Below are 18974 nucleotides of genomic sequence, written 5' to 3' on the forward strand. Positions count from 1 at the left end.
CCTCTCAGATAACCTGCTGATAGCCTCGCTGCTGATAGCCCATCCTGCTGATAGCCTCGCTGCTGATAGCCCATCCTGCTGATAGCTTATCCTGCTGATAGCCCATTCTGCTGATAGCCTCTCAGATAGCCTCTCAGATATCCTGCAGATAGCCTCACTGCTGATAGCCCATCCTGCTGATAGCCTCTCTGCTGATAGCCCATCCTGCTGATAGCCTCTCTGCTGATAGCCTCGCTGCTGATAGCCCATCCTGCTGATAGCCTCGCTGCTGATAGCCCATCCTGCTGATAGCCTCTCAGATAACCTGCTGATAGCCTCTCTGCTGATAGCCCATCCTGCTGATAGCCTCGCTGCTGATAGCCCATCCTGCTGATAGCCTCGCTGCTGATAGCCCATCCTGCTGATAGCCTCTCTGCTGATAGCCTCTCAGATAACCTGCTGATAGCCTCGCTGCTGATAGCCCATCCTGCTGATAGCCTCTCTGCTGATAGCCCATCCTGCTGATAGCTTATCCTGCTGATAGCCCATTCTGCTGATAGCCTCTCAGATATCCTGCAGATAGCCTCTCAGATATCCTGCAGATAGCCTCGCTGCTGATAGCCCATCCTGCTGATAGCCTCGCTGCTGATAGCCCATCCTGCTGATAGCCTCTCTGCTGATAGCCCATCCTGCTGATAGCCTCTCTGCTGATAGCCTCTCAGATAACCTGCTGATAGCCTCGCTGCTGATAGCCCATCCTGCTGATAGCCTCGCTGCTGATAGCCCGTCCTGCTGATAGCCTCTCAGATAACCTGCTGATAGCCCATCCTGCTAATAGCCTCGCTGCTGATAGCCCATCCTGCTGATAGCCTCTCTGCTGATAGCCCATTCTGCTGATAGCCTCTCTGTTGATAGCCTCTCAGATAACCTGCTGATAGCCTCGCTGCTGATAGCCCATCCTGCTGATAGCCTCGCTGCTGATAGCCCATCCTGCTGATAGCCTCTCAGATAACCTGCTGATAGCCTCTCTGCTGATAGCCCATCCTGCTAATAGCCTCTCTGCTGATAGCCCATCCTGCTGATAGCCTCTCTGCTGATAGCCTCTCAGATAACCTGCTGATAGCCTCGCTGCTGATAGCCCATCCTGCTGATAGCCTCGCTGCTGATAGCCCATCCTGCTGATAGCCTCTCAGATAACCTGCTGATAGCCTCTCTGCTGATAGCCCATCCTGCTGATAGCCTCTCTGATAACTTGCTGATAGCCTCACTGCAGATAGCCCATCCTGCTAATAGCCTCTCTGCTGATAGCCTCTCAGATAACCTACTGATAGCCTGGCTGCTGATAGCCCATCCTGCTGATAGCCTCTCTGCTGATAGCCTCTCAGATAACCTGCTGATAGCCTCGCTGCTGATAGCCCATCCTGCTGATAGCCCATCCTGCTGATAGCTTCTCTGCTGATAGCCCATCCTGCTGATAGCCTCTCTGCTGATAGCCTCTCGGATAACCTGCTGATAGCCTCTCTGCTGATAGCCCATCCTGCTGATAGCCTCTCTGCTGATAGCCCATCCTGCTGATAGCCTCTCTACTGATAGCCTCTCAGATAACCTGCTGATAGTGACGCGCCCCTGGGCCTGCTGTGTCGCGCAGCGTCTCGCGCACGGGGGCTTACCCGGAACCGGATCAGATGAGGGTTGTAGTCTCCGAGTGGCGGGGACCCGGTCCGTGCCCAGGGAGTCAAACTCAGTGTGTGGCAGTCTTGATAGGTGTTATTTGAGTGTCGACTACGCCACCCGTTGATTTGCAGCTATGGAGCTGCCGCTGCAGGGCAGACCGCTGAGGCCGGTGTAGAATTGTGCAGCGTGATAGTATAACCCCCAACGGGAGGGGTATGGCCTCAGGGCAGCCGACGTGGAAGATGGGGGTAGCAGGAACCACTCAGAGACGGTGCGGTGTAATTCAGGGTCTTTACTGGTAACAACGATAGACCCTCCCGGAGTACTTGCTAGCGAACGGGGCCTGGTCAGTCCTTGAGCAGATGGGATCTCCCCTGGCCAGGCGGAGTTGTAGGCCTCCCAAACTGACTGTACTCTTCTGGCTACCTTGCTAGAAGCGGATATAAGTAGCCCACGTCCCTGAGTGTGCCGTGTGGTGCTCACCCGTATGGCCGGTGACTCGGGGCCTTCTAATGGCTTCTGCTCCACGATGGCGGTGCTGGTCCCACGCGTGTGACCTTGCCTTCGGGTTTCTGGGCCTGAGGACCTGAAATCCCCTGCCGGTCGGCTTCTGCTGCTGGGTAAGAGTTAGTCCCCACAGCCTCGGACGCCGGGTCCGGTAAGAAAGCTTCTCAGTCAGGGCGAGCTCTGCAGCTGCCAGCCCCTGACTCGTAGTAGTATTGCTCCCACTGAGCTTCTGCTGTTTCTTCCTATGACTGTTTCTCGTCTCTACTCTCCTTGACTCCTAACCCTGCCTCAGCCCCGGGTTTATATAGGGGAAGTTCTTCCCCTCCCAAGACTGGGCAGGAGGTGTGGCATGCACAGGATCCCTGACCAAAGGACCTCCCACCTGCTCTCAGACATAACATTACATTACTGTGGGAAACCAGACCCCTGGGGTGCCACAATAGCCTCTCTGCTGATAGCCCATCCTGCTGATAGCCTCTCTGCTGATAGCCCATCCTGCTGATAGCCTCTTTGCTGATAGCCTCTCAGATAACCTGCTGATAGCCTCGCTGCTGATAGCCCATCCTGCTGATAGCCTCGCTGCTGATAGCCCATCCTGCTGATAGCCTCTCAGATAACCTGCTGATAGCCTCTCTGCTGATAGCCTCTCTGATAACCTGCTGATAGCCCATCCTGCTGATAGCCTCTCTGATAACCTGCTGATAGCCCATCCTGCTAATAGCCTCTCTGCTGATAGCCTCTCAGATAACCTACTGATAGCCTGGCTGCTGATAGCCTCTCAGATAACTTGCTGATAGCCTCTCTGCTGATAGCCCATCCTGCTGATAGCCTCTCAGATATCCTGCAGATAGCCTCTCAGATATCCTGCAGATAGCCTCTCAGATAGCCCATCCTGCTGATAGCCTCGCTGCTGATAGCCTATCCTGCTGATAGCCTCGCTGCTGATAGCCTATCCTGCTGATAGCCTCGCTGCTGATAGCCCATCCTGATGATAGCCTCTCTGCTGATAGCCCATCCTGCTGATAGCCTCTCTGCTGATAGCCTCTCAGATAACCTGCTGATAGCCTCGCTGCTGATAGCCCATCCTGCTGATAGCCTCTCTGCTGATAGCCCATCCTGCTGATAGCCTCTCTGCTGATAGCCTCTCAGATAACCTGCTGATAGCCTCGCTGCTGATAGCCCATCCTGCTGATAGCCTCGCTGCTGATAGCCTATCCTGCTGATTAGAAGAATAGCCCAAATATCAAAAAATAGGTGTAAATGGGGGAGCACATTTCCCTCAAACACCCTTCTATACCGACTCAATAAGAACATTTTTTTATCAGGAGAAAAACAGAGTCATCATGGCTTCGAAAAGAATACATATTTTATTGAAACATTCATTTAAAAATATAACCCAAAACATCAAAGTGAAAAGCAAGGTAGACAATGAAATATCCGATCTGGCCGAGCACAGCCTGCTAGAGTACTAGATGCTTAATCAAGTTCATATAAATTTGCAAATAGAAAAAAACACCATAAAGATGAAAAACAATGCACCCATAATTCCTGACAAATGAGGCAAAAGTTATAATAAGATATATGATGAGCCTATGGTTTATTAAAAAAACATGATAATGTCAGGGTTAGCAGGCTATTATTGGACTGGCCATGTGGTGGCGCACTCAGTAGTGCACTGCTGAATGGCAGTCAGACAAAGCCTGTTCTATAAGGTGCTACGTGCCTGATTAAATTAGTGTAAAATTTGCAAATGACAAAACATTAAATAGACTCCCCCTATAAGAAAGAAAAGAGTACCCTCTATTCCCTTGTTAACTGAGTAGCAGGGGAAATGTGTCTTTAGCTTAGGGAATTATAATAACTGGGGTGGTGCTCTTACCAGGGGCTGCAGACCGTGGACCGGCTAGTCGGATGGGAGTCCCAAATATGTCCCCCGACGCGTGTTTCGCGGCAGCTGCGGCTGCTTCCTCAAGGGGCAGTGGTGTTGGTGGGAATGAAGGACGTTTTTAAATAGTTTGCGCCGGTCATGTGAACACTCACGTGACCGGTCACATGATGCGAGAGGGGCAGGTGCGGGTGTCCCAGAGACGCAGAGATGGCGCATGCGCCCGCCGAGTCCCATGTCAGGTGCCACCCCCAGGCCGTCAAGACGTGCCGCGCACGCATGGGCACGCCGCAGTGATTGCGGAAGTGCCCGACCGTGCGTGGACGTCATAAAAACAGCCGGGGGCGCGACCAGCCACAGGAAGGCCAGCGCATGCGCACCGCGTCAAGGGGCAGCAGCACTCACTGAAAAAAGGAGACACGTAGGGGAAAAGGAGGAGGGGTCACAGGTGTCACCAGGTACATATCAGAAAAAAGGAAAGAATAAACAGGAGAATAAATAAGTACATAGTCCAGCATCTGTTACAGTTCATCCATAAGTGGTCCTTTTCTTTTCCTTTTTCATCAATTTATCATTCCATCCTCCGTTTCATCTGATCCATTTGACATCACATAAATCATTTTAAATAGATAAAGATTGGTCCAGTAAAGTGCAAAAAGAGAATTTGTTACATTATCTAGAAAAAAAAACTGAAGAAATAACCAGATTAAAAAGCAATAAAAGCATAGAAATTTTAAAAACAGGAGTAAACCCAAAAACACTTACGTCCCTAACGGACGCAGTAGGGGCGATTAAGGGGGGGGGTCACCATATAAATGTGAGATCAACTACAGGTATAGTGATGTTATAGAAAAGAAGAGAACGAAAGAGACTCATTTAGTCTGTGGGGTGACAATGTCCCGAGTGTCACGATCCACTTGGCTTCCACTTGTGCCAAGATCTTTCTAACACTGCCACCCTGCGCACCCAAATGTATTACATCTATCCCCCGCACTCTGAGACAGCGAGGGTCGCGGTTGTGAACAGCCCTAAAATGCCTGGGAATGCTTTTGAGTTCATTTGTGTCGGCCACCGTCTTGGCCGCGCCAATGTCGCGCACATGCTCACGCACCCGTATTCTCAGTTCCTTAGATGTTAATCCGATATAGATTAGAGGGCAATCACACGTGGCATAATAGATAACGTTATTAGTGCCACAGGAAATATAGTGTCTAATTTCAAGTTGTTTTTTGCCATCTGAGGACGTGAACGTGTTGCAGCGTGCGACATTGGCGCAGGCAAGACACCGGCCACAAGGAAATGTCCCGAGGGTCGGTCCACGGGAACCAAAAGGGTTTGGCCGCATCGGGACATAGTGGCTAGAGACTAGGAGATCTTTTAGATTTTTGGCCCGTCTTGGGGTCATGAGGGGACGATCCCCAAGAATTGGTCCCAGGGAGACATCAGTTGCCAAAATATCCCAATGTTTGGTCATGATTTTCCTCATGTTCTCCCACTCATGGTTGTAATTTGAGATGTAACGAATGTAACCTGTCCTGCCTCCCAACCTTTGGTGATGTTAGAATACAATAGATTATTGCGTGGGGTCCACCTTGCTCTATCATAACCATGCTTGATACACCTATTACTGTACCCACGTTGCCTGAACCTATCCTTCAGATCCACAGCTTGGCATTCAAATTTGAGGTCAGAGGAACAGATCCGCCTCACCCTCAGGAATTGCCCAACAGGGACGGCCCTTATAGTTGCGGGGTGGTGTGCCGTATCAGCATGTATTAGGGCACTGACTGACGTGGACTTTCTAAAGATGTCGGTCTGGAGGTACCTCTCACCATCAACCTCCAGCGCGACATCCAAGAAGTCAATTCTTTTGGTGTTGAATTTATATGTCAGCCTAATGCCCCATGTATTCTGATTTAGTTGGGCCATAAACTCCTCGAGCTGCTGAACCATCCCTCGCCAAAAAAACAAAACATCATCGATATAACGGAGCCAGCATAAGATATGGTCCGCGGCCCCCGCGCCCTCATCGCCAACAACATGCCTCTCCCATGCGCCTAGGAAGAGGTTGGCGTACGAGGGCGCGCAGGCCGCCCCCATAGCTGTGCCCCGTTTCTGCAGATATACTGCATCCTTAAATTAAAAATAGTTGTGAGTCAGGATGAATTGCAGCAGCTCGATGATCAGTCCGCATAAAGGGCCGCCCAGATCGGACGCCCCGAGGAAGAGGCGGATCACCTCCAGGCCAATGGCATGTTCAATACAGGTGTACAGACTTTCTACATCTGCTGTAACAAGCAGTACCCCTTCTTCCAGAAGGACAACATCGACCCGCGTGAGGACGTCCGTTGTGTCCTTAATGTAGGAAGGTAGTGTCTCAACAATTGGTTTCAAATAGAAGTCGATAAACCTACACAATCGGATTTCCAGGCGGGTCGATGGAGTCCTTGTGGATTTTGGGTAAAAGATAAAAGGTTGGTGTTTTGGGAAACCGAACGGTCAGGGCCTCCACAGTTTTTTTTATCTATAACCCCACCCTCACAGGATCACCTGAAGCGCAGCGGAGAAGGAGGTGGTAGGATTATGATGAAGGTTAGAGTAAGTATTAGCATCCTTTAGTTGTTGGAATGCTTCCCTTTCATATTTCGTACAGGGCCAAATCACAATATTTCCCTCCTTGTCTGCTGCTTTAATTACAATGTCACTGTAGGACTGTAGTGTACCGATTGCTTTCCGTTGTGATACTGTGAGATTGTCAAATCTCCTGGAAGTAGATAACTTTCTAAAGTCCTCAGACACAAGCTTGGAGAAAATCTCCACAGCAGGACACAGGGACAAGGGGGGAAAACGCGTAGATTTAGGTCTTGCACATGGGGACAACCCACCTGATTGGGGAGATCCTTGCTCCTGTAATAGTTCCTCCAAATTTGAGATTGCCTCCTGCTCCGCCGCACTCCAGGATTCACAAGGCCCCCTGCTCTTAGAGTGTAGTTTGTGAAGGATGAGTTTACGTGCGAATAATTGGAGGTCCTTTAAGGCTGTGAAGTAATTAAAACCATTAGTGGGAGAAAAGGTCAATCCCTTGCTCAAAACCTCCAACTGTTCTGTGGAGAGAACGTGGAAGGACAGGTTGACAACTTGTAAACCCCCCTGGGACCCACTCACCCGTTGTTGTGATGGGCCTTTGTTCCTACTAGTCTGTCTAGTCTGAATCCTTTTGGGAATTTGCGCCAGAGCATTTTGGCCATTCACAACTTGCAATTTTTCATGCGAATCCTCCATGGAGGCAGTGGATGACATAGACGTTGATCTCGATCTAGAGTAAAAGCCTCCTCTCTGTTGAGGACGAGATCGCTTATTTGACTGTCCCCACTTATACATTCGCTGCAGTTGTTTGTCTTGTGCGTCTCGTAGAAATTTCTTTGATTTGAACGACTGGACCTCATTGGCCAGCTCCTGGGATAGAATTTCAATTTCTTCATTAAATTTTTTTAAAGACTCATTAGACATCTCCTTCTTCAATATAGTCTGTAGTTGTTCAATTTCTGTCTCGATCAATGTTAGGGATGTTTGGTTCATTTCAATAAGTAGATGCATATATCCAATTGAGCATGTGTTGAAATGTTGCTCCCATCTGGCTTTAATAGAATCATCCTCCACACTGAATGATGGGAAGATCTGGACTCCCAAGCCACGGGGTATAAGACCCCTTTCGATGTATTTCTTTAGGAAGGCTATATTCCACCACAGCCGTGTTCTCTTCCTAATAAGATCCTTAAATTTCCTTAAATAGCCTCGCTGCTGATAGCCTCGCTGCTGATAGCCCTGCTGCTGATAGCCCATCCTGCTGATAGCCTCACTGCTGATAGCCTCTCTGCTGATAGCCCATCCTGCTGATAGCCTCTCTGCTGATAGCCTCTCAGATAACCTGCTGATAGCCTCTCTGCTGATAGCCCATCCTGATGATAGCCTCTCTGCTGATAGCCCATCCTGCTGATAGCCTCTCTGCTGATAGCCTCACAGATAACCTGCTGATAGCCTCGCTGCTGATAGCACATCCTGCTGATAGCCTCGCAGATAACCTGCTGATAGCCTCGCTGCTGATAGCCTATCCTGCTGATAGCCTCACAGATATCCTGCTGATAGCCTCGATGCTGATAGCCTCGCTGCTGATAGCCTATCCTGCTGATAGCCTCGCAGATATCCTGCTGATAGCCTCGCAGATATCCTGCTGATAGCCTTGCACATATCCTGCAGATAGCAGGATAGGCTATCAGCAGGATATCTGCGAGGCTATCAGCAGCGAGGCTATCAGCAGGATAGGCTATCAGCAGGATATCTGAGAGGCTATCAGCAGCGAGGCTATCAGCAGCGAGGCTATCAGCAGGGAGGCTTTCAGCAGGGAGGCTTTCAGCAGGATATCTATGACTGACATGTCCACTTTCTCCTGATGAAGCTAAACTAAACAGTAAGGCGTGGCGCAGCGTGCTGGGGAAGCTTCCAGCACATGAGTGATCTCATTCATTGTCTTCTAGGTCAGTGAAGCAGAGAGTCATCAGCACTTGGCTTCTGTGTCTTTACCTCCTCTGGTTAACTCTTCGCATACCCCAGCTGCGGATCTATATATTGCTTATTGCATCTTTGTGATACTGTTTCCTATATCCTGCTGGTTTGATAATACCGGCTTTGGACCCCAGAATGGTTTGAGGGGCTTTCAGACCTATTGGGGGGCTATATAAGCACTGGGTTTACCTGTATTTAGCAGTCTATATGACGCGCCCCTGGGCCTGTGTCGCGCTGCGTTGCGCACGCGGGAGCTTACCCGGAGCCGGATCTGTTGAGGGTTGTAGTCTCGTGGCGGTGACCCGGTCCGTGCCCAGGGAGTCAAACTGAGCGGCGATGTATCAGCGGTAGATGTTGGACGTGATCGACTACGCCACCCGTTGAGTGCGGCTTTGAAGCCGCCGCTGCAGAACAGTCCACTGAGGCCAGGTGTATAAGGATGTGCAGCGTGGTGGTATAACCCCCAACGGGAGGGGTATGGCCTCAGGGCAGCGCGGATAGATGATGGGGGTGATGGTGGTACACGAGCGCAACAAAGACAACTCGGAGTCTTGGTGGTGCAGTTCAGGGTCTTTACTCACGGTTACTCGGTTACTGCTCCAGGCCACCGCTGCAGAGGTGGCCGCCTGTGTCGTGCTGTGCTCACCAGGTGAGGGGCTCGGTTAACTCCCAGGTCTTTCTGGAGTGCTTTGCAGGACCCCCTTTATGTCCCCTGTTTCTGGTCTTCAACCCCACTAGTGACCACGCTTATGTCCAGCTGCCTCGGACCTTCTTGGTGGGCAAACGTTGGCCTGCGTTTCCCAGGTCCTATGTGGTGCCTTTCTAGCGGGTGTGGTGAGGGGCTGCTCCACATGTAATGTCGCAGCCTCCGGTTCTTAGTTGAGGGTAGTTTCTCTCCTCCACTAATTTGGGATCCGGTTCCCATCTTCTTGACCTGACCCCCCTACTCAGGTAGCGGCGGGCGCGTGGTGGCTTCCAGCCAGTCCACACCCCTGGGGTCCCCTCTTTCCTTTCTGGAGCCCAGTCTGCTCCTCTTCCTCCTTCTTCCCTCCTCCAGGCTCAGGCCTCCTGACAGGGCCTGCCTGTGGAGCAGAGCCCATAAAGCAGCTCTGCTCCCTGTCTTCTCCTCTCTCAACTCTCTCTCTTTCCAAGATGGTGCCTCCCTTTATACTCCTGTACAGAGTGCACCCAGGATCTACTTCCCCCACGCACACACTACCGGGTTCCCTTCTCTAGGTGTTCCCTCCCCCCACTCCAGCCAGGGACATGCTCACTCGTGCCTGCATAACTAATGGGAGCACCGTCGAGCTGTCCCCCGGAAATGTGGTGTAGTGCATGTGGGTGTTAGGGTCCTGAGCCACACTCCATCCTTACCTGGAAGTGAGATATCGCACATCTGGGTGAGATGCAATACCTCTGTAGCAACCGAACCCTCGGGGTGCTACATATATCCCTGACTCTCACCTCATACACGGCGGTCCATACAGCATATCATGTTATGTGTCTGATCATGTCTTAGTGGTGACTTATAACTAAGCCTGAAGCTATAGGCCGGTGTAAGTATATAGGGTTGGATGGCCGCTCTTCTTCTGTATGTATACATATATACTATGACGCCTTCTGATTGGTGCTCTGGGTTTTTGGCTGTGTGTGTCCATGTTTGCTGGGGTCAGCACTTCGTGGGTCTCCATTGAGACAATAATTTTAGCCTTGATTATTAAAAGTTACATTTTCTGGGGTCTTCCTGTTCCTTGTGTTATTATTCCCATCAGCAATGTCTGTTCTGTGATCGGCTTCTCTTAGCTGCACAGACATGGCCTCCGTGTGCCCTGAAAAGAGATCTTTTTGTGGCAGTGCCACGCTGGATGGGAGTTCTGATGAAGGTGGGGGACCGGGGTCTCACATGTCGGTGATTTTATTCGCTCTTCCTTGCAGGGTTTTGTGGTCGCCGTCCTGTACTGCTTCCTGAATGGTGAGGTGAGTAGTCCTGACCTCTCTCCTCAGGACAATCCCCGGCGTCCAGTGCTGAGAATGGATGAAAGCTTCAGAAATGGCGCGGATCAGGGCGTCTGATGGAGCAGTGAAGTTTACCTCCTGGACAAATCACAACATCCTGCAATACTGCAAATCAAGACACATTGTATCACCCCCGCCCCATGCAGTCACGGTGTATCACCCCCCCCCCCCCGAGTCATGATATATCCCCCCGCGTTAGTGTATCACCCCCCTGTGTCATGGTGTATTGCCCTCCCACCCCCATCATGGCATACTGCCCCTCCATCACTCTGTATTGACCCCGCCCCTGCTACGGTGAATAACCCCCCCTAGTGTAACACTTCTTCCCCTGTCACGGTATATCCCCCCCCCTACCTCCCTGTCAGTGTATTGCCCCCCTGTCACAGTGTATCACCCCCCTGTCACTGTGTATCAACCCCCTTCCCCCTTGTCACAGTATATTGCTCCCGCATTGCTGTGTTATCGCACCCCGCCCCTGTCAGTGTATCACCCCCCTGTCAAGGATTTAACCACTAATTCACATGCCGGGAGTCACGCTGATCCACCCGCTGTGATCTTTGTATCATACAGCTCTCAGCTGCCCCCTATCATCCGGACAATTACACGATTGGCCAACGGTTACCAGAGGAGGCCACAGGCTGTTCCCTCTATTTAGTTATTGGAAATCTAACAGTAGGCGTATGGCATATACACCTCCAGATTCCAAGACATGGAATATATGTATATACCCCCGTACGATCACTGCAAACTCCGCGATAACCCATGTAAGGCAGCTATCGGACACATAGTTGATGGGAGGTATGTGTCACAGAGATGGCTGGTCTCTGTGATGTAATCCTCGAGTGCTGCTCTAGTGCACATAGCACTAAGAGGATTGTTTGGTGCATCTGGGACCAGGTTTTACGGGCAGCCATGAGAGACGGGCGGGTTTGGCTGCCCACATACCTCACCCCTGGGTGTGGTTAAGAGGTTATAATGGAGTCCATTGTTTGGCACATGGTCTGTGTTTGGAGGGAGAAGGCCTCCTGTGTGTTGTTGTCTCCAGACTATGTTCGTGTACTGGATGCTATCCAGTCCGTGTGCCCTCAGGAATGGCTAACCAGAGAATTTGCCTGCACTAAAGGCCGTTTGTTTTCCTTTTGCTTCTGGACGGTTTATGAGGTAATTAACCGACTTGGACATTTAAATGAAAACTCTTCCTGTTTTGCCTCCTGACGCACCCAAGTGAGTAGAAACCCCTACAATTGGTGTTAGAAGTGCGGGCAGCGTTCCCAGCAAGTACGTGTGACTGCTACAAGACGTACTGCATGTCCTGGGTGCAGTCTGCCACAAGCCAGCAAGCGACGCCATTCAAAATGGAGGACCTGCTTAAACATCTGGGGCAAGCACAGCAGGTACAGCACCAGCAATTGTTACAGCAGCAATCAATGGCGCAACAGGAGTCAAGTAAGCTGCTTATGCAGCAGCTCCAGCTTCAGAAGCCGCTGCACCAGGACCAGCACTGTCAGCAGCAGCAAATTGATTTGCTCGTAGAGGTGATTTGTGGCACGGCGACAGCTTCGGTGGATGATTTTTCCATTCGGAAGGCGGTAAGGAGAACCCTGCAGGAAATGACCCCGGGGGATGGCATAGAGGCCTTTTTGACTGTGTTTGAAAGGGTCGCCGATAGGGAGAAACTTCCGCCAGAGCAGTGGGCAAAGGTTCAGGTGCCATACCTGACGGGGAGCCCCAGAAGGCTTACTATGACTTGGCCTTGCAGGACGCCAAGGAGTATGGCAAGCTGAAAACTGAAATTCTGGCACGCTTGGAGGTGACGATGACTGTCAGGGCACAGTGTGACCACCGCTGGGCATATTACCATGACAAACCCCCTCACTCCCAAATGTTTGACCTTCTGCAACTGATCCAAAAATGGCTGCAGCCGGAGTCCTCTATGCCTGCTCAGATGGTAGAAAGAGTGGTAATGACTAATGAACAGGTTTGTGCACTCCCTGCCAAGGCCAATACAGACTTGAGTTGCCCAGGGTGATTCCAGGAATGCTGCTGAACTGATCGGACTGGTCAAGAGGTATCAGAGGGTTGAGGGTTCCTTGGGAAGGCAGCTCACTCCATACTGGGGGTCCCAGCAGGGTGCGGAGACCCAAAAGGGGGTCAGACGTCCAAGGTCCAAAGGGGCGAAGGAGGTAATGCCTAAGATCCCTACTGGTGATATCATATGCTGGAAATGTCACGGCCCAGGTCATATAGCTGCCCGTTGTCCCCTGACCCCCGAGCAAATGTACTGCAGCCTGGGACGCCGCTGTTCATACTATGCGTATCAACCTGCTGTGTGAACTGTCCACCCAGCGAGAGGCCACAAGCTTGTACCATGAAGGTAAATGGTTGGTAGGTAACAGCACTGCTAGACTCCAGGAGTCTGGTGACCCTTGTGAGGGCCACACTTCCTCTCCAACTGATCCCAGGGAAGAAGGTTGGGGTCCGCTGCATTCATGGTGATTCTAAAGACTATCCGGTGGCCAGAGTGAACATTGAAACAGCCCACGGTACTGAGTCCCACGAGGTCGGCGTTGTCCAGGACTTGTTGCACCCCATTATTATAGGCCGGGACTTTTGTTTGTTTTGGGATCTGTGGGGGAAGGGTTCAGGGCTTGGTGGCACGGATATGAAACCGGTTAGCCCTAAAGAGATATCACCACACCCAGAGTCAGACAGGTTTCCCTTCTGTGTTCTTTTGGGGGATGAGGAGGTAGTGTCCCCTGGGAAGCCGAAGTCACCCCCCACAGGAGCGTCATCGAGCACGTCGCACTGATGCAGGAGAGGATTGCGGAGGTGATGCCCATCGTTAAAGGACATCTCCAGGCACAAGAGGCTCAGGCCAGGGTCTACAACCGGTCAGCCAGAGTGATGCAGTTCAATCCTGGAGACCGAGTCCTCGTGCTACTTCCTACCGTGGAAAGTAAATTCTTGGCCCAGTGGCAAGGGCCTTATGAGGTGGTGGAAAAGCTTGGTGAAGTGAATTATAAGATTCATCAACCAGGAAGACGTAAACCATACCAGATCTACCACGTCAATCTCATCAATCCATTGCAAGACAGAGAGCCTGTTGATGCTCTGTGCTTGCTGGTCAAGCCAGAAGCCATGGTTGGAGGAGTCGCAATAGCGGAGATGCTGACAAAGGCCCAAAAACAGCACTGTCGGGAATTGCTGCAGAAGAACAGGGACCTGTTCTCTGAATGCCTGGGTGTACAAAGGTCATAGAACACGAGGTTCTGATGGAGCCACATGTGCGAGTGAACTTGAAGCCCTATCGAATTCTTTAGGTCCAACGATAGTTGATCTCCAAGGAAGTGGATCGTATGTTGAAACTCAGAGTCATTGAAAAATCCAAGAGCGGATGGTCGAGCCCGATTGTCCTGGTTTTAAAACCCGATGGCGAATGGAGATTCTGCAACGACTATAGGAAGTTGAATGAGGTCTCCAAATTCTACGCCTGACGGATGCTTCCAATATGTCCAGATGCCGTTTGGACTGCAGGGGACCCTGGCCACCTTCCAGTGGGCCATGGACCGAATCCTTGCACCCATAAGAAGTAACCCGCGGCATACCTGGACGATAATGGAATCTTCAGCCCGGACTGGGGAAGTCATCTGGAAAAGGTCCAGGCGGTGTTTGATGCTCTAAGGAAGGCGGGGTTTTCAATAAATAAAAAAAAAAGTGCCATGGGGAAAGAAGAAGCCAAATACCTGGGTTATGTAGTGGGTAGAGGTGAAATCAAACCCCAAATCAGTAAAAGTGGAGGCAATCCAAACCTGGCCGAAGAAGAATTATTCTGTCATAGAAAAGAAATGCTTGGTTATAAAGTGGGTAGTGGACACGTTACGGTACTATCTGTTGGGACGAAAGTTTAAATTGGTATCAGACCATGCCCCATTCAGGTGGATGAGGGAGAAAAAAGGGAAAAATGCTAGTCACCTGCTGGTTTTTAGCCCTACAGGATTTCAGCTTCCATGTGGAACATAGAGCTGGGAAGCTACATGGGAATGCTAATGCCCTCTCCAGAATCCCCTGTCTAGTAGTAGAAGGTGCCAAGCCCCACGGCTTTAGGCAGAGGGGGGATGTATGTAAGGCAGCTACCGGACATATAGTTGATAGGAGGTATGTGTCACAGAGATGGTTGTCATCTGTGATGCAATCCTGGAATGTTGCTCTAGTGCACGTAAGCACTAAGAGGATTGTTTCGTGCATCCGGGACCAGGTTTTACGGGCAACTTGAGAGATGGGCGGGTCTGATTGCCCACATACCTCACCTCTGGGTGAGGTTAAGAGGTTAAAATTGAGTCCTTTGTTTGGCACACGGTCTGTGTATGGAGGGAGAAGGCCTCCTGTGTGTTGTTGTCTCCAGACTGAGCCAGTGTACTGCATGCTACCCAGCCTGTGTCTTGTTTCTGCAACTCCTGTTTATGGTCGGCCTCATACGCATCGCCAATTTGTGCTGCTTTAGCGGCCTCCCTTGGCTCTCGGTTCAGCAAGAACTGTCTCACCTCCGCTGGGCAAATAAGAAGAAACTGGTCTTTCACCATCAAATCTTTCAGGTCCTCGAAGGTGGTGACTGACAGTCCTTGGATCCACTGCTGAAAGTTGGTCCTGAGCCCATCCACCACATCGCTGTAGCTGTCATGTGGTCCACGTTGGAGGGCTCTGCACTTTTTGCGGTAAACCTCCGGAGTCAGCTGGTACTTTTTTACCAGGACCCGCTTAATGGCCTCGTACTCTCCATCTTGGTCTCGAGGGAGAGGAGCAAACACCTCCAGAGCTTTTCCTTGGAGCTTTGGGGTTAAATATCGGGCCTACTGGTCCTAAGACAGCTGGTACTGCCTGCAGTCTTTTTCAAACCCCCGCAGAAATATGTCCAAGCCCCCGTCCTTTTCCATTACAGGAAAATGTTCAGGACGGGTTTAAATCTGTGGGCATAGCTGGGCTCACTGTTCGATGAGGTGGATAGCTTTTTCTGGATTGGGGCTAACTCCAGCTGGTACAGATGCTCGTCTTGCCGCTCTCACTCAGCAGCCTCTCGGTCCACTCTCTCAGCCTCTCATTGCTCTGCTCGCTCTTGGAATCACAGAATCAGCTTCAGATGTCCTTCACGATCGTATGCGGCGAGCTGCTCCAGGGCCATCTGCAGGTGGGGGTCCACACTACCCTGGTTGCGGGTATGGCTGGCATTCACAGGTGGGACCTCTTCAGCAGCGCCACCCTGGCCTCGGCTGACGTCCCCATCATCAGGGCTCTGGTGAAGGACTAGCTCTACGTCATCTTAGAACAGTCCAGCAATCATTTGGTTCTTGGTTTTGCCGGTGGGGTCAATCTGTCTGTGTGCACAGAGGGCAATAAGAACATCCTTGGACTGCTGGTGATACCAACAGGCCCGTTATCGGAAAACTACCAGTGAGAGTATGGTATATACTCCTTTAATTCCAACGCATGGACTATAAGTATATACCCATGATATGATCACCGCTAACTCCACGATAACCCCAGACTACTCGCTGCCACCACCAGTCATGTTTTAATCAGGCTGACTGGACGCCTGATTTCAGGTAGCGTATGGCTTCCAGGCACGGTTACTGAACAAAAGGAACAGAACTATTACATTTTATATTTAATCCAAAGAGAGGCAGTGTTTATGAAAAATATTCAAAAGATTTTATAAGGTGGACAAGACAATACAGCATATACCGTTACAGAAAATAAAAAGGGATTAACTAAAGAACTTACTACATTGATAATAGGGACGAATCAGGATTCAGTTAAGACGAAGGAGAGCACTTCGATTTGACGCCCAGTGAATGGGGTTCCTGCATACACGATATGCATCTCTCTACACTGACACAGATGATAATTCGGCTTGACCTTTTATCAGCCCCTGAGTTCCATCCACACACCCTCCCATGATGATCTTACCTGGGCAGGGTTATGGGCTGTCCTCAGCCCTTCAGGATTTTATGAAATTCCAACTTCTACGAAATTCCTCACCGGATGATCGCAGAAGTCCGAGATTGCCGCCATATTTTCCATCGGTATTTTATCTTTATTTAGAGACCAAACACGGTATAGCTGTTGGCAGTTATCTGGCCCCTATGGATTTGTGGCTCATTGGCAGGGGTTACAGTTGTGAAAAATTATCCGTCTTCTTCCCGTTATCCCCGGTGCTGAAAATGTATGTCTGATTAATATCAGATTTATATAAATTGCTATATTCCATGATCCCTTTTGGAGACATATAGTCTGGCTTATTGTAACATTTCCCCTGCAGAAACCAACAGTGTTACTTGAATTCATATGCGTCTCCTGTGGAGAATGTATTTCCTGGGGTTTGAAAAGGCTTTGTCCATTTCTCTAGTTGTGTGTAAACACGTCTCTATTGTTGTCTGAAAAGACCTTCTGTCTAACTACCTGTCCATTCTAAATCTCTTTGTCTTTCTCACAAAAGGCATCTTCTTCCAGTCATCTGGGCATCAAGAGGACTCCATGCATTTTAATTAAGATGGTTCACATCTCTTTGTACACTGCCATTTTACATAAAGGCAGCTTTAGATTGCTAGCCCCTGTTTCCTTACTGGAAATGGGCAGGTGAGGAGGGAGAGGGGTTTGGTATCAGGTCCACTGTTACTCTGACTATCTTTGCCCCTGCACTTTCATGTGGCTTAGAGAGGTTAATATTTTCTACGACACATATTTCTATGACACCCGCATAGATGTGTATCGCCCCCCGTCACGGTATATTGCCCCCGCATTGCTGTGTATCGCCCCTCTGTCACGGTATATTGCCCCCACATCGCTGTGTATCGCCCCTCTGTCACAGTATATTGCCCCCACATCGCTGTGTATCGCCCCTCTGTCACAGTATATTGCCTCCGCATCACTGTGTATCGCCCCTCCGTCACAGTATATTGCCCCCACATCGCTGTGTATCGCCCCTCTGTCACGGTATATTGCCCCCACATCACTGTGTATCGCCCCTCTGTCACAGTATATTGCCTCCGCATCACTGTGTATCGCCCCTCCGTCACAGTATTTTGTCTCCGCATTGCTGTGTATCGCCCATCTGTCACAGTATATTGCCCCCGCATCGCTCTGAATCGCCCTCCCATCACAGTGTATCAGTCCCCCCGTCACGGTGTATCGCCCTCGCATCACAGTGTATCAGTCCCCCCGTCACGGTGTATCGCCCTCGCATCGCTGTGTCTCAGTGCCGTCTTATTGTGTCACACTATGTTGTGATTAGTGTTGAGCCACCCCCGTAGTGTTTGAGTTCGGTTCGGTTCGTTGAACACCTTCGAACACCGTTAAAACCAATGGCAGGCAAACAAAAACACATAGAAACACATAGAAAACACCTTCAAAGGTGTCCAAAAGCTGACAAACTGCTCAGAAGACACAACTAACACATGGAAAAGTGACAAGTACATATAGTCATGCGAAAAGAAAAGAGGTGGAGGAGTAAAAGGAGGGGGAGACACAGATATAGGCATGTCATGCCCTTCTAAAATCCAAAAAGTGAGAAGCCGACACGTTCAGTCCACTCCTGCCCGTGCCACCTCCGTGTCGCCGGGTTTGTGCCAGAGCCGCGGTGAACCCTGACGGCCAGCCCCCCTATCCCAATACTGGTGCCTGTCCGCTGGTGGGTCGAGCGAGCCCCCCTGTGGTGGAGGCAGCTCTAAGCTTTTTAATTTAAATTGTCTCTCTAATTTGAATGAATACACTTTAAATCCATTTACAAGGATCTATTGGAGGGCAAGTCTCATGCCAGCAGCCGCGTAATTCCAGCTCCAGTAGCGTCCACTAAAGCTGCTGCAGTTAAAAAGCTTTTATAAGGATCGAGCTCGGCGGTCCACCGCAAGGCGTCCTACCGCCAGTCCCAGCCCCTATGCCTTGGGGTGCCTCCTGATGCTCTTCACTGAGTATCCCGTGGTCCCGAAGCATTTCCTTTGAAAAAATTAAGTGTCCAAACTACAGGTGGTGTAGCTTGCTTAACAGCCGGGATAATCCGCTGACTAGCAGACACTGCTACTAGGCACAAAGTATTTCCCGGGCTAGATGCAGTTAAAAATTTGTAATTAGATACTCTCGTTGGATGCTGAGAAAGCATTCCATAGAGTCTCCTGGCACGCCATATATGATTCTCTTAAAAAGCTTGGAGTAGGGGTCTAGGGGACCCTTTTATAGCCAAAATCACGGCCCTGTATCGCAATACGTCACCTAGGCTGAAGATAAATGGAACTGTAGCACCCTGAGGGCTCGGTTGCTACAGAGGTATTGCACCTCACCCAGAGGTGTGATATCTCACTCT

The 18974-nt window shown here is 50.4% G+C and overlaps 1 protein-coding gene across 1 annotated transcript in view; it reads left to right on the top strand.

Annotated features, from left to right (window-relative positions):
• SCTR (secretin receptor) overlaps positions 1-18974 on the top strand; it is a 333777-nt gene that overhangs the window by 297046 nt on the left and 17757 nt on the right. The window contains 1 exon segment of the mRNA XM_073646134.1: positions 10544-10585. Coding sequence (XP_073502235.1) covers positions 10544-10585 — 42 coding nt within the window.

This window comes from Phyllobates terribilis, unplaced genomic scaffold, assembly GCF_046119375.1.
Source record: "Phyllobates terribilis strain yellow unplaced genomic scaffold, ASM4611937v1 Scaffold_9__5_contigs__length_417890890, whole genome shotgun sequence".
NCBI lineage: Eukaryota > Metazoa > Chordata > Amphibia > Anura > Dendrobatidae > Phyllobates > Phyllobates terribilis.